General features: G+C 38.4%; 1 protein-coding gene across 17 annotated transcripts in view; it reads left to right on the top strand.

Moving 5' to 3' along the window:
- CTNNA2 (catenin alpha 2) overlaps positions 1–26,203 on the top strand; it is a 468,972-nt gene that overhangs the window by 425,332 nt on the left and 17,437 nt on the right. For all 17 annotated transcript variants that reach the window (XR_008436616.1, XR_008436617.1, XR_008436618.1 and 14 more), the window contains 4 exons: positions 5,921–6,034; positions 9,235–9,416; positions 11,717–11,822; positions 14,349–14,483. Coding sequence is in view for 10 of the 17 variants with exons in the window: in XM_053974852.1 (XP_053830827.1) it covers positions 5,921–6,034; positions 9,235–9,416; positions 11,717–11,822; positions 14,349–14,483 (537 nt within the window). In the remaining 7 variants the exon portion in view is untranslated. The remainder of the gene's footprint in view (positions 1–5,920; positions 6,035–9,234; positions 9,417–11,716; positions 11,823–14,348; positions 14,484–26,203) is intronic.

Below are 26,203 nucleotides of genomic sequence, written 5' to 3'. Positions count from 1 at the left end.
TTGCAAACTTTTTAGAGCATCTGACACAATTATTTTCAGGTAGTGATTGTTTGTGTGCTAGCCATGAAAGATTGAATTTGTCTGAGATGAGTCCCCTCATTCCAGAGAGTAAATAAAGCTGCTTTTTAAATTATTTTTGGTTGCTATTATTATTTTAGTAAGCTGAAGGAAAGGGTGAATACTCTCTGTTCTTCTCTTTTTTCCTCCAAAGGGGAGAATTTATTGTCCCTCTGGAGGAGAAAGAAGACTCATTTTTTCATTGAGGACTATTATTATTATCTATACAGAAGAAAAATATCTATTCCACAAGTTAAGAAGTAGTATAAATGAATTTAGGAGTATAATTATAGAGGCTAGAAATAAAATAGAAAATAATAACTTCATTCCAGCACCTTTCCTATTACTGTGTAGGGATGAAATTGCACTTTGTGTTTTCATAGCGGCTTATGAAATTCTCTGTTATTGGCCAGGAACCCTCTCTACAGTCAGGAGGACTCACAATGGCACGTTTTCTCATTCTTATGCATCTCCAAGGCCAATTTATTAAAACTTATTGGTTTTAAACATGGCCTTTGCCATTAGCAACCTCTTCTTTAGAGTCATCTACATCAACCTGAGTGTTACATTTGTTTGGATCAGGAGTGCACTGTTGGAGCCAATGTCCCTCTTGCCATGTTTTAGTTCACGTTACAGAGTAGACTTTAAACATCTCTGAATTTTATTCTTTGTGGGGGATGCCTGGAGATGCTCTCTGGAGGCATCTTAGGACCCAAGGGAATGGCTGGAGCTGTGTCAGGGGAGGTTTAGGCTGGATATCAGGAAAAGGTTCTTCACCCAAAGGGTGGTTGGGCACTGCAACAGGTCCCCAGGGAAGTGGTCACAGCACCAGATGTTAAGATCTGGTTATTAAAATTGTTAGAGAGATGCCTCTGCCTGTGTTAAGGTATAAATGAGACCATATGCTGAAGTTGATAATGAGGATTTTATTTAACAGTTGTGTGAGGTAGAGAGAGAGAGAAAGAAAGAGGGGCAAGGTGGGAGAGAGAGTGACAGACAGATTAAGCAGAAAATATCACCACTCTGTGTATCCTGACAGCATCTCACTGATCCTCTTCTGGTCTTCTCAGTGGTGAGGGTCCCACAAAACACAGAGTTCAGTGGGTGAATGTGTTTGGGCCAGCTGGGAATGCCTGGTGCCTCCCCTGGGGGGACAAGTTTGAAGCTGTCTGTTGCAGCAGACTCTGTGTCTGTGCCATCACTTTGCATCACGTGCAGTTCTCTGCTGCAGGGCCTCAGCAATGAGTCTGGGGGTGTTTTGGGGGTCTTTGATGGTTTTATGATGGTTTATGACCCCTCCTCTGCTGCTCCCGTGGATGTGGCTGCCCCAGGGTGGGTGGGTGGGTTTTACAACTGAGCCGGTTTGTGTTAGGCAGGGTGGGTGTTCACACCCTCTGTCACACACCCAAAATCTCTCTTCCCCCCATGAAACCGAGCCAGAGCTGATTCTTCTCCCCCAGCCTTGTTTAGCTCTCCTTACACCTCTCTTTAGACCTGGACCATAGTACCACCTTAATTTTGTTCAAGTTCCCATCAGGTGGCTTAAGTCACAGCCCAGGTCCCCTCAGGAGACACATTTGAACGGGCTTCAGTGCTCACAGCTTCTTTATACAATTTTGCCGTAATGGCAAAGTCCTTTTTTAACAGTGTTTAAGCCATTAACCATTCCAGTCTCTCCAACCAAGCCTGACAGAATTCAGGAATCATTTGGATAATGCTTTCAGGAACAAGTTGTGACTCTTGGGGCTGTCCTGTGCAGGATCAGGAGCTGGACTTTGATGGTCCTTGTGAGCTCCTTCCAATTCAGGATATTTCATTCTATTATTAACTCCATTTCTATTCTATTATGTCATTAAGGGATTTTTCTTCTCCTTGGGAGAAGACCTCAGCAAAAATACCTGTGAGGTCCTCAGCCCCAACTGTTTGGGTGTATTAATGCTCTTCTCCTCTGCCAGACTTGTCAGGTTTAGCCACCATCACTTCTGAGGCAGCCACTGGGGTGAAATCCAAAGTGCTGCAACATTTCAGGTCCTCTGTAAAACCAGATTTGGTGCAGAATCCCATCATCTTTTGAAACATCCTATCTCCAGAGGATGTCATGGGGTCCAGTGTTTCCATTGAGTGCCTGCTGCTCCTCAGATTGAATTTGAAGTGTTAGATTTTACTGTAAATCACCAAACAACTGAAGACCCGCAGTGACAGAGGGTCTCTGATTGAGGCACTCAGGTGCTGCTTGCAGCTGAGTCACTCAGGCTGCAGTGGTACCAAAACAAATGTACAGAATAGCATGGAGTTGGATTTAAAAGCATTTTGTAAAGTCTGGTTTTTTTTCTCCTTGTCTTTTAGAATTAGAGGGAATTTTCATTGTAAAAAATAGGGGAGTGTCTTTTCATCTCCTCAGTCTTTGCTGTCATTACAAGGTTAGCTTGACTTGGTGTTCACAGTGCTAAAATTCTTGTAATTGCATCTTACAATTTTTAAGTGCATAGCAAAGTGGGGTTTCGATCTTCATCAAGTACATTTGAGTTGGTGAAATATGAAACAAATAGCATTTATAAATCTGCATATATATGCCATTTTGTGACTTATACTTGTATAATTCACATTTCCATACTGCAGTCACAAAAGATTAAAAAAATGACATAGATGGAAGATACTTTGTTCACAGCAAGCTCTTCAATCAAACAGCCAGAGAGATATTAAATATATATATATATATATTCCAATGCCTGGAAGTTGAAAGTCACCACATTCATATTAGAAATAAAACATGCCTCTTAAAAGAAAAAGCATATATTTATTGTGTGATTTATCTGGGATTGTGAAAGATTCTTCTTCACTGGAAAACTTCCTCTGAGTTAGATGAATGTTGTGTGTAGTAGAGATACTGTATTTGAAAAAAAAATCTTGGGAACTCTTATGGCTTGTGCTAAAAAACAGATTAAAAATATGAAAATAGTCCATTTTTCTGCTGAAATCAATCAGTGCATCAAATCCATTAGTTTTGAATATTACTCTGGCTTCTTCTGCCACTGGTGGCTGTCAGCCCTTTTTAGAAGCTGTCTCCAACCTCAGATCTGTGATTCCTACGTTTGTGTAACCATAAATCCAGGTGTCTGCAAGACAGAATCAGTCTTTCTGTCTTCCAGCTCAGAGAAATGAAGTCTCAGACTTTGTTGTCTTGGAAACAAGGTTTTAAATATCAAGGTCCTGTTAGTTGTGCACAAAAATTAGAGTCATTCTGGTGTATTTAGAAGGCCTTGCTAAGAGTAGTCCTTTAAGTCAAATTCAATATAATTTTTTTTTTTGTACCTTTGTGTCTAAACAAAAGAGAGACCCTATTTTATATAGGCTGCATCTCCAGCAGATCAGCTGAGACAAAACAACAGTGAAAAGTGTGAAAATCCTTGAAATGGCAGCATACAGATAAAAGTTAACCCCATGTCTTCATCCTAATGCAAAATGCAGCTGTTTGGGGAAGAAAAAGAGAGTGTAAAATTCACCACACTTGAAAACATGAAAAAAGTGAATTGGAAAGATCACTTGGAATTAGATCTCACTTGTACAGAGGGGAAATAGAAAGATGTCTTGTGCTTGTAGTATATTGCTAACAGTTGCATTACTTGCCCTTTTGGTTTGCACTACATTTTCTCCAAGTTCAACATTTATACCCATTAAATTTCAGTCTTTTAAAGGCCACAGATTTTAAGATCATGAATGTCAGACAGTAACAGCAATACATTTTTTCTGGATATTTCTTCAAGAATAAGTCATTGCGTAGAATTTTCAGGATATTTTTTCTTTTTAAGAGGCAGCCTCATGTCCTTATTGGTTACCGTGTTGAGATTTTGAATATTGCATCTTTACTTCAAGTTTGACTATGAAAGCTTTGGAAAGGACTGCACATTATGTTTTATAATCTTATTTATAAAAGTGGAGACAGTAGAAACTCAGAGGAGTATGTCTGGGATATGAGAAGGTACTGGCTTTACAATGACCACTGAAACTGGCTCGATGAATGGACTTGGAGGATGGGGAAGAGCCAGCTGGTTTATTGAAGCTCTCTACCCTGTTCTTGTTCTGAACAGCAAAGCCTAGGCAGATGAAAAGCTGAGCCTTGTGATAGAAAATACTCTTTGCTCAGGGAGTCGTAGGATTCTCTTTGTAGCTTGCTTTTGTATGACAGATTTTGAGGTCTCATCCTGCCCTCGGGCATCTGAGCAGAGGGAACAAAGAGATTAAAGGTGATTGGAAACAAGACCATTGGATGGGTACCAATCCTTCTATTTTACCTGTGACAGTAGAAAGAAGGTAAATTCATTTTTCATCTGAACTTCTTCTCCTGCCTGTCCTGTTGCACACACTCTCTGTGCATGCCTCACTTCAGAGGTGCAGACTGAGTTTCATTACCACTCTGTCACACTTGGTTATTTCTCCCTCCAGCGCTCAGCACCAAAGCAGATATTTAATTCATACTCTCCAAGTCAGACAAAGATGGCTGTGTTTTACTCTCCCCATCCCGTGCACTCCACTGTGCAGCTCCAAACAGGGATGTGCACTTGGTGTGGGAAGCCAGGCTGGAACAGAAATATCACCAGAAGATTCCCCTGCGTTACGTTAGAGGCTTTGGAGCCGTTCCTGGTGACTGAGCATCCCCCAGACAGAGCTGTAATGACAACTGGCAGTGATTAGCACCTCTGCTAGGAAACTTGACATTGCCTCCAAGCACCAAATGCCAGCCTGGATGATTTCTTCTGTGGTGCTTTGGCCTTCCAGGCTGTCACTGGGGGTGATGGGTGTCCAGTGAGGTGAGGATTTCTCTGCAGTTACTGTGGTTTTCTTTTCCTGTTACCTTTGTCCTGAACTGCAGAACTTACTCATGGCCAGGCTGTTACTAGCCTGTTGAATAGCAGATGCTATTCAACCATAAAATGGAATATAATCTTCTTTCTAAAGTTTCCACTTTTTTGCACCATCTATATTAAATATCATACTAAATACTGATTTTAATAAGACTGTCTTTCTGTATGTAAATAAGGACATTTTTTTCTCTGAACTTTTTGCTAGAAGGTGAAAAACCCCAAATGAACAGATCCATCAATTATTTTTTTTTTCTCCCTCCTCCCAACATTTTAAACAATCTGAAGCCTGAAAATATGTAACTTGATTTAATCAATCTTCCAAGAAACCTTCCCATTATTTGTAGCATCAGCAGTGGAGACACCATGGTCTCAGCTGGGGGATGAGTCAAATTCTAAAGCTGTGTATATGAAAAGGACCATGTGAACTAACAAGATTACACACATTATAAATTTCATGTTTTTTTCAAAACCAGTTGACATAATTTACAATTTCTTTCAATGGGAAATCTCTTACTTGCTTAGATAAATTTTTCTTCCAGGATGTTAGCTGCTTTTCCCCAGGTATTTACTTTCTCTTTTGAAGATTACATGTAGTTTCCAGTAACATAATAGTGTTAGTGTCCATTTATATATGAAAAAACATTATTTTAAAATACTTTATTCCAGTTCTTAGTGTTTCCAAAGGATATTTGTTCCTGGAACTGCATTCATCATGTTAACAGAGTTAAGAGAAATTGCAGCAAGAAAAGTTGTGGCAAGGTAATGACAAATGCCGTTTGTAAAGAAAACTACGGTCGAAACAATTTAATTTTTAAGACAATTCAATTTCAGTTCCTGACTGCTGGGGCAGACAAATTCATTTCAGAGAAGAACAGAACAGCATTTCCTGGGCAGGTAGTGAATGAAATAAGAGCTCACTGTGCAGAGGGCTTGGTCTGTGTCCTTTTTAAGCTTGTCATCTCCTCTCTGTGGCTTTCTCTCCTGTGTGTCTCTCTCTCCAGACCCCTGAGGAGCTCGAGGACGACTCAGACTTCGAGCAGGAGGATTATGACGTGCGCAGCCGAACGAGTGTCCAGACTGAGGATGACCAGCTCATTGCTGGCCAGAGTGCAAGGGTGAGTACAAACCCCACACGCCTCCAGCGAGTGTCCAGTAGTCACCAATAAAATCTCTGCCTCAGGAAGCAAAGGCAGTGATTTCCAGTCCTCAGGGTTGTTTCAGAAAGGATGGGATCAGGTTGATGGAGGTGTTGAAGGTTTTTTTCATGTGGAACCTATTTAAGTAGCATTTACTGAATGGTGTTGAGGCTTTTGTGGTACCTAGTATCAGCTGCTTGCTCCAGCTAGTGCTGTAAGAGGAGGCTTTGCAGGTTTGGAATGTGCTGAAACCGTGGGAGTAGTCAGCAAATTAAAAAAAAAAAAAAAAATCCCATCAGTGCACCATGTGCTGTATCCAGAGAAATCTTACATTAGTCATGTTTCCCAGTGTGCAAACCTGTCAAGAAGATCTGTTTAAGCTACTGAGTAGTCCCTGTAATTTAATTGTAATTGAAGACATTTGCTACTGAGTCAATGTAATTTTACCAGGGTAATTACATCATGATAAACTTCAGTCACTGTGATTTGTGACCTCAGCTTGTGCATGGGGACTGCAAATTAAGCTGATGAGTGCTTCGGGGGTCACAGGTGCTGGGGAAGTGAAGTCTGTTAACACTCAGGAATATTCCTGTTAACAGTCAGGATTATGCCACCCTCTGATGAATGTTTACCTTTTATTGAATAGTCTTCTCAGCTCAGATTATTTAAAAAAAAAATCAGAATATAATTTTATGTGTCATGAAAATATATTTGACTGGAAAGAAAGGTTTTTTTAAAGAAAAGCCTTTTAACATTTTCCAGGAGAGAGCCAGCAGGAAACTGGGAATAATCTGAATGATTTTCATGGCTGTTTCACACAAGTCTGGTTTGTTCTCATTTGCTACAAGTGAAGCTATGGACTAAATAAGAAGTATCCTCCCCACAAATTCAAACACCAGCAAAAGTTGATAACTGGAATGGGGATTTCTTACCTTGGAGTCTGGAAGAGGATTTGTAGGGCTGAGAACCTAAAGACCAGCAGGCAAAGATGCTGTGAAAGCTCAGAGGACCAGGACAGAGGAGTTTTCAGCTGCTGTAGGCTAGGGCTTGATACAAAGGTTTTACACCCTGCAAAGAAACAGTGCAGTAACAAAAATCTGAAAGAAGCTTACTCAGAGGTGTGGGAGAAATGCAAGGCATGGATCCATTGAAATGGGCAGAGATTTCTTTTTGTCTTAAAATTATTTCCCTGAATATTGAATATAAATGGTAAATAAACCATACCATGTATCAGAAAAATGGGAGTTTTATCATGACATCCCTAAGGCAAAAAATACCTGGATTCCTTACTGTGAGACTGGTGACAGAACTGTTCTGGATGTAGCTGACTATCTTTTGTGATTTTTATATTTTAAAAGGCATAAACTCCTGTTTGAGATATTGAAAGTATTGACTACTAAAGCAAATCTGAGGTATAACAGAATTGAGATACAGTACAGATTATTTTGTCAGATTTCACAGCCTTTCTCAAATTTTTGGTTACATTTAGGACTGGGTAGCATGTCATCCTTTCTTGATCTGAAGCCCAAGTAAAGACTGCAGTAATTTTTCTTACTAAGACTCGAGTTCATCTGGGAATTTAGAAGCCTTAAATTCTATTCCATTTATTGTGGTTATTATTACTGCTACACTTAAATCCTTCTGCTTTGATCAGCAACACAGTGTATAAACATAATATATCATAAAGACAATTCCAGAATAACATAGATTGCAATGTGGCACAGGAAGCAACGAATCATAGAAACCTAAAAGGGAAACAATGCTAAGCAGAAGCTGCCCAGTCCCCAGTCTGGAGTGCTAAGCAGAATAGAATCTTACCTGAATCTTTTCTGTGGAAAAGATGCAAAATTTTTATTTGTGCAATGTAATGGATTTGTTTAATATGCTTGCTCCATAAGGCTGGTGGTGTTTTGGCAGAAAGACTTATGTTGGTCTTCAGTAGAAATAAAACTGGAATTTACAGGCTGCATTTGCTGTAGGATATGGCTGCTTTGAAAGCACATCAGCAGCTGGAACAGAAATATTGAAGCACTGTTTACCACTTTAAAGAGTGTTAGGTGAAGCAGCCACTTGAAGAAACCCCAGGCAAGTCATACAGATAAACTTCCAAAATTTCACTACTCCTATCACCTGCTCTTAACTTCAGTTAATTCCTCAGTTCTGTTGTTTTATGTGCATTTTATATATTTATTTATTTATTAGCTTGACTTACACTGCATTTTTCTGTGCAGAGACTATTATGCTAACATTTGAAACTGCTGAGTTACATTGATAAGGCCTAATTAAAACTCATCTTGAATTTTAATTTGATTAACTTGCAAATTTCTCATTTTCTGATTTACTGTTTATAACCCTTTTTAATTTCAGTTTGGCAAAAAGGTCAATTACGAATTTTTAAAAGCCAAGAGCATTTTAAGAATATGTAGAAAAAGACTTCAGCTGATTGAAAGTGACATAAACAAGAAAAAAATGTAGTGACACTTAAATATGTGTCACACCCCATTAAATGCATAATGTGGTCTTCAGAACCCCTAGAGCCAAATAATAGCTTAACTTGGAAATCATTATTCAAAGTATCCATTTGATCTTCAAAAGTAATTATTAAATTTTTTTTAGTGGTTTTTTTTTTTTTGAGGGGAACAGGAACTTCTTGCTTTGTTCATGCTGGGGCAGATCAGTACCAACCTGTTCAGTTCCTTTTTACATCCCTTCCAAGAGAAAATTGGATCCCTAAATATCATTAAAAGATACATTTGTTACAATTCACTTCAAATGTATTGTCTTGTGTGTCATAGCTTATTTTAGTGTTGTGTTAATCTGAAATCCTCTGTTTCTGACAGATGAGAGGATGAGACTAGGGGAGACACAGCAATTCAGTCTGCCTTTTTCCATAAATGTCACTCGTTTTATTCTTCCTCAAAATTGAGATTTAATCCTCCTTTGTCAACTGGTGAATAATCACAACATCATAAATATAAATTTTATCATCTTGAAAGTGCAAGAAGAAGCACAAACATGCTGTGAATGTGCTTTTACCTGCCCTGGCAGAAATCAAATGCCTACAGGATTTTGCTTGGCATCTTCAACTTCCATAAAAAGAAACCCAAGCTGTTGGGACCACTGGAAAGATCCAGTTTGTAGCTTCCTACTTTCATGGCCAACTCCTGTTCTTTCTCCAGGCTATCATGGCCCAGCTGCCCCAGGAGGAGAAGGCAAAGATTGCTGAGCAGGTGGAGATATTCCACCAAGAAAAGAGCAAGCTGGATGCAGAGGTGGCCAAGTGGGATGACAGTGGCAATGACATCATTGTGCTGGCCAAGCAGATGTGCATGATTATGATGGAAATGACAGATTTCACCAGGTAAGGACAAAATAAGCCCAGCTGAGGAGCTCAGATGTGCCACATCTTCCCTTTTCTGCTGGATTTATACCCTTTTGAGATGATTTGCTGTGGTTTTGGGGATGCAAAGCGAAGGAGTGCTCATCATATACATTGCCCTGGGTATTTGTCCAAGTGGGATTAATTACATGAAGTTTTTGTGCTATTTGCAAGTCTCTTTTATTTGCAGATCATTTTGCAAAGTTTGTCTGTGACCTTACAGACACTCCAGTGACATTTCATTTAGCACCCATCTAAATGCATGTGCCTCTCTGAACTTTCAGCATTTCAGCACAATTTGTGTCAATCAAAAATAATGGCAAAACTATTTATATCATTTGAACACTGAACTTCCTTCCAAAAAAAATCCCAAATGAAATGAAACTGGTTTGATCTAATGCTTCGTGGGAGTCTGTCAGTAATGATTTTTTTTTTTTTGCTTTCATTTCTTGTCTCTGTTGATGTCTTATTCTTCTCTAATTGCAGAGAGTCAAATGGCCACTCATTAATGATACAATGTAAACAGAATTATTGTCTTTTACTATGGTCATATTGTTAATCACACCAGGGAGAAAGGTTTACAAGATTCTTTGAATTCCAGATCACCGTAGTAAATTAAATTTTGTACAGTGTTTATTTTTAAAGTGGGTTCAAAAGTTTAAATGGTAGTTATCAAAATGTGATTACACAAAACAGGATGAAAATCTTCCTGGGTTTTTTTTTTTTGCAGGATTAGAATCAGACATCCATTTATTCATCTCTTTGTGTTGCCCCATCCCTGGAAGTGTGCAAGCCCAGTTGGTTGGGGCTCGCAGCAACCTGGGATAGTGGCAAGGGGTGGAAATGGACAGGATATTTTACAGAATTCTGTGTTACTTTTGTATTTGTATTGTCTTGGTGTCTCTGATCCTTCTGTCAGCAAAAAATAGAGTGAAATCTGCCCAAACAGTGTCATTGTATCATGGAAGGAAGAAATGATGTTCTAAAGCAACAGCCCAGGATATGCACAGTTTCTGCAACCTCCTGGACAACCTTTGATATATTGGCCATGAAATTATAATTGTATTTTCTAGCATCAAAAGAACAAAACTAACTTGAGAATGAGATAAAGACTACTGACACATTTGAAGTAAATAAGGAAAAAAAAAAATCAAAGTGCACCTCTATCTGCATCAGATTCAATAACAAGTTGTTTAATATATTCCATTAAAACAGAAACAAGCCTTTCACACTTTTTTGGTTTGCTGTAACCTCAGCAGTGTTAGAATAGAATAATTTTTCAAATGTATGGAGTTTGTGACAGTCAGAGCTGCTCATGTAATTAATGTAGAAGTGCACGAGGTCACCAAGAAGTATTTTTCCTGCAGTTTAAGTTCACCAGAAGTGGGATACTTGTATTTCATCTGTTTAAAGTGGTAATGAAAGTCTGGAAAGAAGATTAAAGTGGAAATATGTTTCAGCATGTTATTCTTGCCATTAGAGACTTTAAAATATTCTAAAAATAATGCCATGTTGTGCTTAGAAAAAATGCCTTCTCTTTAATTAAAAAAAAAAAGGTTGATCATATTGTCATTTTCCACATTAAAAAAAAAATGGAAAATGAACTTACTTCCAGTTGAGATTTTCTCAGAAGTAGCAGCAATTTTATTGGTACAAGCAGGATTAAAGTTTTGAGTCTGATGAAAACTCAGAAGTCTATGGAAACCTTCTGTCTTAATACATTTTGGTAGCTTTAATGACTAAAATCAGAATTTTGTGCAACATCTTAGAAATATGGTGAAAGATCAGGCCTAAAGCTAATTATACATGTTTTAAGTGTAACATTCAAGTGTGTAACATAATGATTATGCTTCACCTCTCTTTATTTTCCAACAAAAAAAATCTACAAAAAAATTTTCTAAAATGTGACACTCTTGCCCTAGACATGATGGGCTGAACATTTAGCACTGGCTTGGGAATCACATCATTTTGAAATAGTTGTGTATTCTAGGAACAACGCTGGCTTAATGAGCACTTAAAAATGCATATACTATTAAGTACAGCTCGTGTGCTTGAAGGCACCATCGGACTAAATTGCCAGTGAGGCATTTTGTAAGGGAGAGGAAATACAGCAGACGGATTTCTTAATCAAGCTGTACTATAAAGTACTTAAAAGGCAAAAATGTAATAAATTAAGAAGACATTCGTGTTACTATTTTAAAAATGAGCACTAAACAGGGTCAGTAAAACTGGTGCCTTTCATGATTTATTGAGATTGTGGGTAATTGTCTTGTGTTTCACAGAGGGAAAGGCCCCCTGAAGAACACATCCGATGTCATTAATGCAGCCAAGAAGATTGCAGAGGCAGGATCCAGGATGGACAAATTGGCACGGGCAGTAGCTGATCAGGTAGCCCCAAAATGAGCTGAAATACAACATAACCTCTATGGATGAGTTGCCTTTTGCAGGAAAAGTCTGTCTTACCAGAAAATTACCTGTTGAGAGTCTGGATCCTGATCTTCCCATTGGATAGAAGCTGGTTCTTCTAGACCCATCAGCATGCTGCAGAACAGGAAAGCCATAAATTAGTTTCTCCAAAGCTCAGAAATGCCTGACTTGTTCCCCAACCTCACTTCTGGGCCTGTTAGAATTAGATAGAGACTCCTTCAGGTTGGAGAAGACCTGTGAGACCATCACATCCAAAATGACATTGCTGTTAAAAAAGCAGTAGGGAACTGGATGCTTCATTCCCCTTGCCAAGTCCCTAGGAATGCTTAGATTCTTTTCAGCTCTTTCTTCCAGCAATTTTCCCTTGATTTGGCTCTTTACTCCTTCAAGGTTCTCTGACTCTCTATTTTCTGGTTTGCCTCAGTGTATTGTGCATGTTGTGGGGTCTGTGTCCTCACTTCCTTTACCAAATTCATGTCACAGCTGGACAGATGACCTTGCTGTATATATATTTTCAGATTGGATTATCTATTGATCTGGAGAGCAAGAGGAAGCATCACATTAAAAGTCAAGAGCCAGATTTCAAATCCAGGTCCTACATAGCTAATTTTAGATTCAGGCAAATTAAACTTCACTACTTTCCCTTTGTAAATTTCATATAGTTTCTTTCATTTAGTTTTCATCAAGAGAAAATTTGCTGGAAATGGGAACTGGTAACTTCCTTTCCCCTAGTCTTTCTCTTCAAAATAAGAATGTCATTTTCTTCTTCAAGTAGGAGTGTGATAGTGTGTAACACACCCTGCCATGGAATATGGGCCAGAGTGGCAAAAAACCCAAAGCTGTCCATTTTCCTGTAACCTCAGAAATGTTTGGTTTAGGTCTTCTTCAGCAGCAAGCATTTTTTCTGTAGTTAACCCATTCCAGTCCTTCAAATGTAGCATCTGTTCATTTTAACACAAGAAAGAAGAAATCCATCTGTCAGCTGATGAAATTCCTGGTCTGCGGTATTTGCAGAGGTGGAATATTTTAAAGAAAGAAACAGAAGGAGACTTGTTATGCTTAGAGTGCCTTGACTTGAGTCATATTTTAAATTTCAAGGTACTCTAACCCTAATAATAAACAGTGAAATTATTTTGAGAATGAAGTATTTGTTTTAATGCTTGCACTTCAATGATATTTCACAAAACTCTGGAGACCCTCATGCAATGTAAACTTTTTGTGGACAGTTGCATTTTTAATTTTTATTCCTATGAGAGAGCCCTTTTTTCACTCCAAGGTATTTATATTTAAAGCCTTAACAACTCTATTCCTTTCAGTTCCTAGACTTCAAGAACTGAGTAAATATTTTATATTAAATTGGCATCAGCAGGGAGAAGAGGTCTTTTAGGGATTAATACCTGAAAGGTATGGCAACTGTCTGAGGAAGAGAGGCTCTATAGTGAAGCTCCAGCTTTGTTTATTATTAGCTTTAAAGGGCAAGAAAAAAGCCAAGTGACTCCATTTGGAGTTATAGACAACAATATATCCAACTACTTCACCTTGAGCACATTCCTTGCCAGCATTAGCTGCTGGGGCCAGAGCAGTGATCTCAAGGTTGGAGCTGTGATGTTGTTGACTCATATGCATTTAATTCTATCAGTTTATCTTGAAGGGCTCTGATTTTTTAATTGAGCATAAACTTTGTAAGGTGATAAAAAGGCAGATTTGCAATCTTTGTTCCCCAAGCTATGCAGGAACATTGTCAGTCAGACTTTGCTGGATAGCCCCAAAGAGTATTTATTGGAGACATGCTGTTAGCAGTGGGCCCTTTTAGCTCTGTTTCGTCAGAGTGAATTACTGAGGTCTGTTCTCCTGAGGCAAGACTTGGAATATTAACTACAAGGCTGTTGTTTGTTATGCTGTTGATATTGTGAGGGATGATGCAGTTGCTATTAAGAGTCCCAGAGACTATGAATAAATTGTACTGGGGCCCTTTCTAGTTCTATTGATTATGAAACCCTCACAGTATCCAGCACATTCGACCTAATCTAATCCTCTGAACGTCTGCACAAATGCCAGGGGAGCTGCCAGGCAGACAGGAGTTGGCATTAGAGTGGGGCTAACCACCCAGAACTGGGTTTATATGGATCCATACTGGATGTTAACTTGGATGTCCAGCGGGCAACCTGGAGGTTCAAGTAAAACCTGACCTTTGGCTGTTCAGTACAATTCCATAAATTAATGCAGAACAGAATTTAAAATTATTATTTTCATAATGCTAATAAAGAGGTTTCTCATTTTTCAGAAAGGTAGAGTGCATGTTTAGTTTGCAATTCATAAATCTTGAGTTAAATGAAAGTTAGAACTTGAGTTTTCAGGTTTTATCTAGAACCTCATATAAGACAAAGTGGAACAGATCCACCTAATACACACACTGCCATTATCTGATTACCTGTCTCTAATCTCATGAACTCAGCTCCATCTAACCAGTATTTGTGTTGTCTGCAGTGCCCAGACTCAGCCTGCAAGCAGGATCTGCTGGCCTACCTGCAGCGCATTGCCCTGTACTGCCACCAGCTCAATATCTGCAGCAAAGTGAAGGCAGAAGTTCAGAACCTGGGAGGAGAACTCATTGTATCAGGGGTAAGCTGGGATTTGTGTTTAGCCATTTGTTTCCCATGTAGCACTTGAAAGGGAGAATTTTTGATTGCAATAATGTACAAACAAAAATGCATTGATTCATAAGCAAGTTTTGGGTTTTTTTTAAATTCTATCACCATTATTCCAGGCCTTACAATAACTTGCGTAAAGCAATTTGATTTTCCAATTACCCTTTGTTTATACTAACCTTGTAGAATCTTCATTCTTCCAAAAGAAAAGTAATTTAATAGCCTAGAAAGTCATTGCCAAGCTGTGACTATTATAATTATTTGGAGCTTTTGTATATTTGCTCATTATAAATCTTCTTTCCTTTGTTACTACTGGTAATTTCCTTCCTCTGTGCAGAAGCCAACTCTCTATGAAGTGCATATTGTTAAGATGGTGATGACTAATGGGATTCATTCACTCAGGTTCCAATGCACACTAGGTTTAGCAAAAGACTCTGGAAGGCCAGCAAAATATTTTAAATTTTGATAAATATGCTGTTTTCAAATACTATTGCAAGCACAGTGATTATATACTCTAATACCACCCAGTTATTTCAATGAACACTACAAACTTCTTACACACAACCTTTTGGAGAAATAAAGACAGGCAGCAGTAATATCATAAGCAATGAGTTTTTTATATTTTTAAACTTATTTTTCCTTCTCCTGTTGGCCTTTGAGCCTCTGGGAGTATGCTAGAATCACAAAGAAGCAATGATTACTCTTCATGATTTTTTTTTCTTTCACACTAGTTTAGCCCCATGACACCTTTTTTATCCTCTAACTCAAGTACAGACTGTATGTATGTAAATTTGTAACATATTCCACTCTCCTGAGTGGTTTCAAAATGATAGTGATTTGTGAGACCCAAGATGCTCAAAGCAAATTGTTCCCAAACATGGTTTTGAAAAAGCACCCTTTAATTGTTTAAGCCCAATCAAGTACGAAGATTATTAGGACAACAAACTTCATTCCATCCATGAGATTCCCCAGTGGCATCACTGGCCTTCCTCAAACATATCAGAAGTCACAGAAAGTGTTCTCAGTCACATAACATTTTTTATTTTTTTTTTTTTTTTGCAAAGCACTATAGAAGGTCTTAAACATTTGCCAGGCTTTCTTGGATCAGGCATTCTGAAGTCATATACACAATCCTAAAAGGAGCTGCTTAAAGGTTCCTGTATCTGTCCTGCAATTGGTCTTCACTTCTTGACGTATGTACGTATGTAATTTTAATACCTTGATCTTCCCACAGCAATGAAAAGATCCTCTTCCATTTTCCTGACACCAGCGGCGTGATCTGTCCTTGTATCACTGACAGCTATGCTGCATCGTAATTGCTATGATCTTTTCTTACCTCCTGCCATCTGGGTCCAGCCTTTCATACCCATTGAGTTGTCATGTTCATCTCTCTAAAACAATTCCCCAACTCAGTGCTTCTCCTGGCTTGGCTTTTGTGGTTGTGTGTGTTTCTTTTTTCGAGTCTCTTTATTCAGTGTTTGTGGATGCTGAATAAGCCATTGTGAACCTTGCGCATCTCGTCGTTCCTGGAACATCCCCATCCGTTGTGGAATTATAAGTGGCCAAACTGCTTGAGTTCATCATTCCAGTCTGGCATTGTTGGCACCCACTGCTTCCCAGGCTCCATCACCATTGTGTTTCTGTTTGGTGGGGTTTTCACAGTCAGTCTCAAAGGCAAAATGAGCTTCAAGCACAGAATTTATATGGATCTGTTCCAAAGATTCGGTAAAACTGGCCTAAAGAAAATCTGAATAATGCCCAGCTTGCTTCTTCTGCTGGTGGTCTGAGCAGGAGGAGGTATAGTGAGTGGAACTCCTGTGCATCCCTTTGTGAGAGCATTATCTTGTGATCTGACATGCCCCAGTCAGTGCAGAGCTTTCCTGACAGTGTTTTCTGAGCTGCTGATCTTCAGGGTGCCGGGTACTGTATGCTCCTTTGCTATCCAGAGGTCTGGTATCCAAGTGCACATCCACATCTGCTTGTCTACTTGCTGCTTCTGCTTCCATCTTCTTCTTCATTCTCTCTTGGATAGCCAATTACAAATAAACAGTATTTTATTTATACTGAAATTATTTGGCAACTTGCATACAGTACAATGGTAGAAGTACTATAGAAATCCAGAACTCGAGCTTCCCAACCCCTGAGTACAGACGTAAGTTTCTGTGGTTGTGCTATATTCAATTGTTTTGATGTAAATAGCAAGCACCATGACAATTACTACAATATTGTAATTTACTACTGTGTTTACAAAGAACCAAAGACAATTCAGAGTGATCCAAAAGATGACTTGCAATTCAGAACTATTATGGGGAGTAGGATCTCTGCTTGAATTTTTTCATTATTAAGAATATTAATCAATATTTATAAATGAAATGAATGTATGCATATGTATGTTTGAATCTTTGTGTGGGTGTATGCATACTTATATATAAAGGAAAGAGACATAAAACCAATTAAAAGCTAAAAGACAGATGAAAGCCACCCCACAGTCCTTACAGTTTTGTTAGAGAAAAATATGTTGCAACAACTTCAAAAATACTGTGTACATAACATTTAATGTGCCGTATGTTTTTTGATGAAACTTCTTTTTTTCCCCCAAGATTCAGTAGTTCAGTATGGTTTACCTCTGAAAATAAGCATAAAGCTGATCTTGTTTGCTTTTTTCCTCTATAGATTGGTATGATTCTAGCATAGCATATGAAGGGTCCTTTTTGGCATCAGTGACTTTGCTGCAAATAGGAAAACAGATCAAAAAGTAAGAAAATGTCACAGTCCTGAATTTTGAATTATTTCAGTAAAGAACCCACTGTTGTTTTCCCTTTTCTTTCTCCCATTCCTTTTCCCCTCTGCTCTTTTTTCTCCTTTGGTCTTTCCCATCAGACTCCCTCCATGCAGATAGCAGAATCATTTTTCCCAGTTAAGTAAGACCTGGCAATTGGGAGTTAGCACACATCAGCTAATTCCACATTAATATTAGGCAGGGCAATATTAATGGGCAAGGACAATTTAGTCCGTCTATTTATTCTGCCCTTTATGTTCCAAGGTGAGGCACTTAATTCCTGATTCCAATGGAGTTTTGAAAAGTAAAACAAGGAAAAACCCTGATACTAGTTCTTCAGTGAGGAGCCCTGGAAAATAAGCAAAAGTGGTGAGGAGGATGTTTAATAAAAGCAAAAAGAAATTAATATCCAAAATTGCAAAATATTTCTAACTGTGTAGATGACAGCCTTGGTCCTAATAAAACTCTCCTTGACCTTGGTCCATAAACAGATTTATGTTTCTGTAATTTTAGATTTCAATATTCAATTTCTAGTTCCCCTCTGAAAATAAACAACCTTCTTTAATGAAATTACAGAGTAAAACCACTTCAAAATAATTTGCTTTGTCTCTTGCTTTGGTTTATTTAAGGTAATGCATATTTGCTTCATAATCACTTGCAGTATTGTATTGGAATGAATCCTCTGAGGTGCTGAGAGTACACTGCTCTCAGTGAAGTAAATCCCATTTACATATACTTAACTCTTGCTGATGGCCTTGCCTTTTTGTGGGAGCTACTTTTGTTCAGTTGCTTTTAATGATGTTTCTTATTTAGATAAAAAAATTAGACTTCTAACTCTAGGGCTGCTTTATTTTTCTAGCATTTCTGTCTGCCTCTTGTTAGCAAGAGAATGACGATAAAACAAATCTATATATTCATTTCCTTTTCTAGAATAAATATCCACTTGTTCTGTTTACTGCATCTCGGAAGCTGATCAGCTCATTTACCTACTATCCATTTTGGCTGTGAGCTTGCATTTTTTAAAGTTCTTGTTTATGTTAGTAGATTTGCCACAGTTTTTTCCTGTAGAATTAGATTGAGCAGAATTTAAGAAAATCCCTTATCCAAGGCAGCTCCTTATCATGTTCAGGTTTGATTTAGAGCTGTGCAGATAAAATCAGCTGTATTATCAGAAAAATTGCCAGAGTCTTAAACTTCTAAACCAGACAGATATGCAGTGTCATACAGAGTAGCAGCCACGTGCCTTTGAACACTGTCCAAAAGTATGGAATCAATAGCCAAAACACACTCCAAACATACACTTTAGCTGGATTCAGTTCCCAGTTATTTTCCAAGTCCTATTTATCTTAACATAATAGGCTCAACTGTGATGCCCAGAGAAGGATTCCTATATTCTGTTGAAGATACAAGACAGTGTAGGTAAGATTGTGAGTTTATCAAGGAGCTCTTGTTTGGTGAATTGAAGTGAGGAGTTTAGCAGGAACAGGAAGGTGAAAGGGCTGGAGCCATCCCATTAGTTTAGGGTGGGACGTGATGAAAATTGACAAAACACCTGGATTGGGAGGGTGGATACATAAAAGGATGAACAAATACAGATATACTGCAAAATAATTACATGTTTATTTGTGATCAGTGATGAGTAAGGTAACCAGAAAGAGCCAGTCCTCATCAAATATGAATGAGCCTCATTATTTGTCAGAGAAAAACAGTGAGCATCTAGCAGTTATTTCAGATGAGCTCACCAGCAGTTTCCCTATCAATTCTGCCTATGGATCTTACAGCTAATAAAAATGGCTTAATATCCTACTTTTCTTTTAATTAAGGCTGAATTATTCTAAACTACTTCATACTGTAAAAACAAGTTGGTATCATGTGGACAGTAAAGTATCAAGTTATTGATATATAATATTAACTCTATAGACTCAAAGAAAAATCAGGTAGTTTGAAGTTATTAAAAGAGAGCAAGGCCATCTTTCATTGAGTTTAGATTAAGAGCAGCTACTTAAGAGCCACTGATGGGTTGTTTCATTTCCCTGAAACAGAAAGCCTTTCTGGGATGTTTTCCTTTGTTTTAAAGTTGGCAATCACGGAGAACTTTTGCATTTAAAATGCTTAAGAGAATGGGAAAAGTGATGATTTGGAGTTTGGTAAACAAACCAATTTCATACTTCTGAACCAGGCAAGAATTGAGGAGTATGTGAAAGAAAGGTTCCTGAAGGAAGAGTTGGTAAATTGACAAAACTGTTGGGTTCCTTCTCGTCAATATTCTCAACAGTGCAAAAAGGTTACTCAGCTAGTGACAAAATGAGTTTTGCTATAAATTTATAACAGAAATAGAACAACTGGCTCACATATCCTTGTCTCTAAACTGTAGAGAAGTGGATAAGGAGCTGGCTGCATGGTCACACTCAAAGAGTTGTAGTGAAGGGCTCACTGTCCAAGTGGACACCAGGGATGAGCGTGTTCCTCAGGGGTGGTGGTGGGACTGGCACTGTTTAACATCTTTGTCACTGACATGGACTCTGGGATCAAGTGCACCCTCAGCAGGTTTTGTGACAACACTGAGCTGTGTGGTGCCACTGGCACACTGGAGGGGAGGGATGTCATCCAGAGGGGCCTGGACAGGCTGGAGAGGTGGGTCTGTAAGGACCTCATGCAGTTCAGCAAGGCCAAGTGCAAGGTCCTGCAGCTGGGTCAGGGCAATCCCTGACACAAACACAGGCTGGGAGGAGAATGGACTGAGAGCAGACCTGAGAAGAAGAGCTTGGGGGTGTTGGTTGATGAAAAGCTCCACACGACCCAGCAATGTGCACTGGCTGCCCAGAAACCACCCGTTCCCTGAGCTGCATCCAAAGCACCGTGGGCAGCAGGGGAGGGAGGGGATTCTCCCCAGCTCCCAGGCAACCAGCCACAGTATAAGAGGACACAGCCTTAAGCTGTGCCAGAGGAGGATTAGCTTGGACATTAGGAGGGATATCTTCATAGAAAAGGTGATTAGACATTGGAATGGGCTGCCCAGGAGGTGGTGGAGTCACAGTCCCTGGAGGTGTTTAAGGAAAGACTGGACAAGGCACACAGTGCCATGGTGGTGCTGGGTCATAGGATGGACTCAATGAGCTCAGAGGTCTTTTCCAACCTAGTTGATCCTGTGATTCTGTGGAAGCAGAGGGTAAAGAACAGCACTTAGGAAATAATAAGGAAGTAAGCCAAAGAAATAGGAGATATGAAATGTTCTGGGGAAGAAAGCCAAACCAAAAGCAAGATAGGAGTATGAAATAAAAGAATTGCAGTGTTGGGAAAGGACTGAGATGAAGTCAGGACCATAAAATTGATAAACTCCACAATAATCTCTACTTGCCTAATAGAACAAGCAAGTAGAGAAAATAAAAAAACTCAGGGTCTTTATTTTGGCATTGTGAAAAGACAGCTTCCAGGACCAGAAGACTGGGGCTGGGTTGTGAAAGTGAGACCTTGATCCACATGGTATATTCAAGCAGCTCATGTCATCTGCTTTGGGAGACATTAAAGACATGAAAAATACAGAAAGATGTTTTAGCTGGACAGTTTGGGTTGGAGATATATTTAAGTAACCTCTGCATAAGTGTTTGAGTGTATGCAGATATATTGATACATGTGAGGGTGAAATAAAGCCATAGTAAGTGCACTCAGTTCCAAAGTATATGGCTATGTGAGGCATATATACTTATACAGGTTTGGATAAACCTTTATCTGGAACAAATTTGTGTGAACTGACTAATTTAGGAGTCTCCAACTCCTGCTGGCACAGAATGTCCCTCAGTACACTGTCCATGAAGGGACTACCTGATGATGTGGTAAAATAAAAAATGTATCATCCTGACACGGAGTCAATTTACTGCTCCTAAAGGACAAAGGTACCAGTGAGTTATGCAGGTTAATCAAAATGAGTGCTGATAAAATCCCTCATGATCATATATCTATTACAAATTATGTATTTTACAGAATCTCTGTCTTATGGCTTTCTCAAAGTTAGAACGGTGAAGAATTCCTAATTATCCTATGAAACATCTTAAAGATGAATAAAAAAAAATTAAAAGAGGCAAACAGATGTACCTGTAGTGTCTCTAAAGCTGTGTGCAATACCTCTCCCAAATATTTGACAATAATAGGAATTCAGTTCATTATATGTAGCTTACCTGCGGCATCCCAGTAAAGGGAGCATGGACCTGGAACTCAGAGAGTTTATGCAGTTGGCTTCCTTGGAGGGATCCAAGCCTGGAGTAGGCAGTGTAGCAGCTGAGAATATCTAGTGTTGGTAAGCAACTCATTTCAGGTTAAAAGTTATACAAGAGTCCTCCAGAGGTCTCTTTTAAGTGACATTTGTACAGAGTTTTGATTCAGCCAAGTGAAAGATCCTGCAGGATCTTGTTCCTGTGTCAGGGAGCTCACAGGGGTTTGCCTTTGTCAAAGGTGCTGGATTGGATGATAGTGCATACCCTGAGCTATGGGCATCAGGGGGATCATAACTGTGATCCACAGAAAAAGCTGTGCAGAAGCCTCTGGAAAGGTTAATCTATTTTGCCTAGTGTATGATTGTTCCTTCAAAGAAGGTGGATGGTGGCAGACAGAGTTTATGTAAGGAAAAGCAGATGAACAAAGCTCAAGACACAACTGAAAAACCCAACAAGAAAATATTTTTTGCGCAATAAGCTCAGTTCTTTTGAAGTTCCAATTTTTTTATATAAGGCTATGTTTAGGACTATGAAAATACCTCAATTTATATGGATGCATGTATAAACACACATAAATATGAAACTATGTATCCTGCATAAATGGAAAGATGTTATCTAGAATTTAATTTGCAAAGCAAAATTACACTGCACTTGTCTTCATTATAATATATTCATGGAGACAAGAAGCACACACACCATCTATATGTCTGCATTCAGTAGGTTTAAATTTAGACAGGTCAGACTTTTATCCTTATTAAGAAGCACTTGGGCTCTGGGGAACCTGCTCTTGTGCTTTATCAAGTGACTAATATTCATGCATTTGTGAAGATTAAATTTATTGAAATTTCTCATTAGAACAATTTTCTGCAAAGAAAAGCATTTCTGACACCAAACAATATGAAACCATTTAATTCCTTGAAAACAATGTAAAATGTTACAGATTCAAGACTGAGGCTTGAAACAAATATGACCATAGAAAAAGGTTAGAGAACTATTGGAAATACTCTTATATGTGCTTCATTACATGCTGCATTTGCTTTAAAAATAGTAGCCACTCAAAAATTCAAGGCTCACCTGCTACAGTGGTTACAGCTTCACTTCAGCCTGTTTTCCTATTCCAGGCCATGCTGAATGAGCTGGGAAGAAAATGGGAATTTAATGGCTTTGTGATACAAAAATTACAGCAGCCCTACAATAATTAGCAGGGCTTAAAGACCATTCTAACACACCCTAAGATACGGTCCCAAAGGACTATTCCTGTAAGAATTACTATAAAGAAAGAGAGGACTTTGGTGCTATTTTATGTTCACTTGTTTTCCTGTCTTATTGCCTTTAAAAGAGATGGTTTGGGACCAAGCATCACTATTTTGTATTAAATAAGAATTCCTTTCCCCTGGGGCATTCTCAGTTGGCCTCCCTAATGCACAGCATAGATTTGCTAATAGGTTCATCACAGGGCCATAAATGAAAATGAGGTTTGTTTCTTGCACATGGAATTACGGGGGACTGAATTTCCATAATGACAGATTTAACCCACAATAGGAGATTTTTGGATTGTGTTTCTTATAGAGAAGTACATCTTGTAGCTCTTGCAATTATTTAACTCCTTGAGTTGGAAAGTGGTGACACTAAATCCCACTTCTAAAAGTACTATCAGATGGTGCTTTTGCAGATATTAAAAGAATAACAGCTGAAGTTCAGACTCATCAGTTACTTTGACTGTAATTGTGTTTCTTGACACCCAGAGTTGCAGACGAGTAACACACACACAAAGCTATTCACAGACAAGAAGATGTGCCCTCAAGGGAAAACATCAACAGGTTTTTCCAACCTGAGCAAAATCAACTGCAAATACTGAACAGAAGAGCTTATAACAAAGTTTATTATAAACTCCACAAAAGAGATGTGTTTCCATTAAATGAGGGAGGTCATAATGGCCTTTAGGAAGAGAGCTAACTGAGTGAGGAAGGTTGAAAGTAGCCTTCTATCTCTAATCTCTGAAATATTTTCTTCCCCACTTGGGACATATTATTATTATTTATGTACCTCACAGAAGCAAAGAAAGAATAGTTCTGCTATCACATCTAATCTTACATGACTGATAAGCAGCTGCTTCAACAAAAAGGGTTTGTTTTGTGTAATGTAATTAAGACAGTGATATGAAGTCAAAGTAAAAAACTATCCAGTATCAGAAAAATCGATCCTAACCTCTTACTGTTAGATATTCTCAAAAGCTTTCTTTTAACATCAGTTCTTTCTGATTCTGACTATACATCATCAAAACCTTGTGAACTTGTTAGCAGGTAGGTAATAGTATGTCTAGAAACTGAGATGAAGTATACAAGTAATGTGTGCTAAATCTCATCAAAGACCAAATGAGAATTCTGTAAAACTGGATTAGAGCATCGATATCTGAACCAAAAAACTGCAGAAACATTTTCATCCCCTTTTTATACCTGCAGCTGGGTTCAACATTTCCATTATCAAAAAGTTAGAGAAGTTACAGCTTTGTTCAGTGTCAGGTAGAATGTTCCATATTTCATCATTCCTTAACTATGACAGATAATGTACAAAAAGGATTTTCCCACTTGCCCATCGTGCTGCTGCCCTAGAGCAGCTGGCTCTCTTTGGGTCAGAGGTGTGTCTGTGTAAAGCTCTCAGATTTTTATGATATGTGTCACTTTGGCATTTTTACATGGCCTTTTCCAGCTTTCATTTCAATTCCTTACAATCCACCCTTTTTTACCTTCTGTGTCCATACCAGTCTGGGTGATGCTTCTGCAGGGTTGGTTCTCTGTGCTCAAACTTCCCAGACAGCAGCCAGAGGTACCTGTGTGGTGCCTGCCTTTCCCACCACCTGTTCATCCTTTTAAGCAAGAAATAAACCACACTGGGATTTTATTTCCATCAGATCTTTGAGGTCAAACATGGTCCCCTACTTTAAGTTGATTTCTGGTGCCTGGGTGCAAGTGATTAAATCAATTACTTGACCAGCATTAATATAGTTTTCTTATGCTGTTAGGCTTAACTTACATCTCTTAAGAAAATATTTTATATTAAAGTCTTTATTTACTGTCTCTTTGCATTTCCTTGCATTCATTTAATTAATCTTAATTGTGTTTCTTGAAACATTTGGAAGATTTAGGCACTTTGTTGAATGTATGTACTTTTAAAAAATAATTTCATGAGCTGTATTCTTTCTCTGCTTTTAATCAGTAATGTGTTTAGGTCTATGTGCACAGCTCTTAACTTTGCTCTCCACTTTATATTCTCTTTATCAACTACAGATATCATACTAAGCAGGTCAAAACAAGATTTCAGATTTAAGCAGTATTAGCCCCAAATACCATCTGGGGTAAAATCTGCCACCCAATCTATTGAACTGTATATATCACATTATCATGGTGGAATTTTCCATATTTCTCCATATATCTTCTCTTTTTACTGGAGAATGTCCTTGGCCATACTCAGTCTTCCAGGACTTAATTCTGCTTTTTCCATGTTTCATCCCAATAAAAGACAATTTAACTCTTTATCTCTCTAAACTCTCTCTTTACAAGATCTTAGAACTGCTGCTACATGTGTATTTTTGCTGATATTTAAGGTTATACCCTCTGAACATCCTTCTCTTTAAGGTTATATGCTCTGAACATCCTTCTCTTTATCAGAAGGAGCAACCTCACATAGACTCCATCAGGACTGGTGGTCATAGGAGTTTGAAATATGTTCCTACTTTATTTGGCAAAAACAACTGTGGTGCAGTAGTCAAGCCATAGGTTACCTAAGTTATGAATTCACTGAATACTACTTGGTACTTTTTACCATAACAGCCCTTAAAAATTGGATTTTTCTCTTTATCAGGCCATTAGACATAAATATTAATAAGGAGTCGATTCAATACAGGGGACAAGAGGAGGTTTTCCTCCTGCCTGTCTTCAAACATGCAAATAGTTTGTAATCAAGAGATGATGTACAGAGAAAACAGTTAAATTATGAACAGCACTGCCATCATTTAGCATTCCTCAGCTGCAGCCTAGTTTTGCATTGTGTTCCTGCAGTTACATCTCATCTCTAACAGCCACAATAACTCTTCATTTTGCCCACTGGGCACCCATTTTTGTTGAGTCTTTAGTCCCATAAATGCACTGCTTTAAAGCAACATCTGCAGATACTGCAGGAAAACCATGATGATTAAAGTTTTGAAGGTTAAGAAGACGTTAAGGTTTGTTGTTAGGTGAAGTGATGTGAGTCACACACTTCCTTTTTTCAGTAGAAGGAAAAGAGAGAAAAACAAAGAACACACTGACAGAGCAGGGAATGCACATTAATCATTATTAAGACAGCAATACTAATCATTATTAGATTATAATTCACATGAACCTTGTAGCACCAAAAAGCCTGAGTGCTTATAATACACACTCTCAAAAGACATTTAAGAAGTATTTATTTTTCGTCTTCCAAAAGGCAGGCTCTTACATTAGCAGTCTTTACTGGTACTGAATAAGTCCCCCATTCTCTAAGCAGTTTTATTTAATGGAGTTAGGTGTAGCAGCAGAAAAAAAAAAATACACTCTTTTTTCAATTTTAGTCTACAGCTAGGTTATTAAGAAAATCCCAGTGGATAATATAAGCAATTATGTTTACTCCCAAACCTGCTTTTCCAGAATTTGGATGATAAAAATACCGTTTACAATAAAGTAGACT

The sequence above is a fragment of the Vidua macroura genome, chromosome 4 (assembly GCF_024509145.1).
Source record: "Vidua macroura isolate BioBank_ID:100142 chromosome 4, ASM2450914v1, whole genome shotgun sequence".
In the NCBI taxonomy this organism is placed as follows: domain Eukaryota; kingdom Metazoa; phylum Chordata; class Aves; order Passeriformes; family Viduidae; genus Vidua; species Vidua macroura.
The sequence above is the reverse complement of the archived record's forward strand: the minus strand, read 5'-3'. Positions and strand labels throughout refer to the sequence as shown.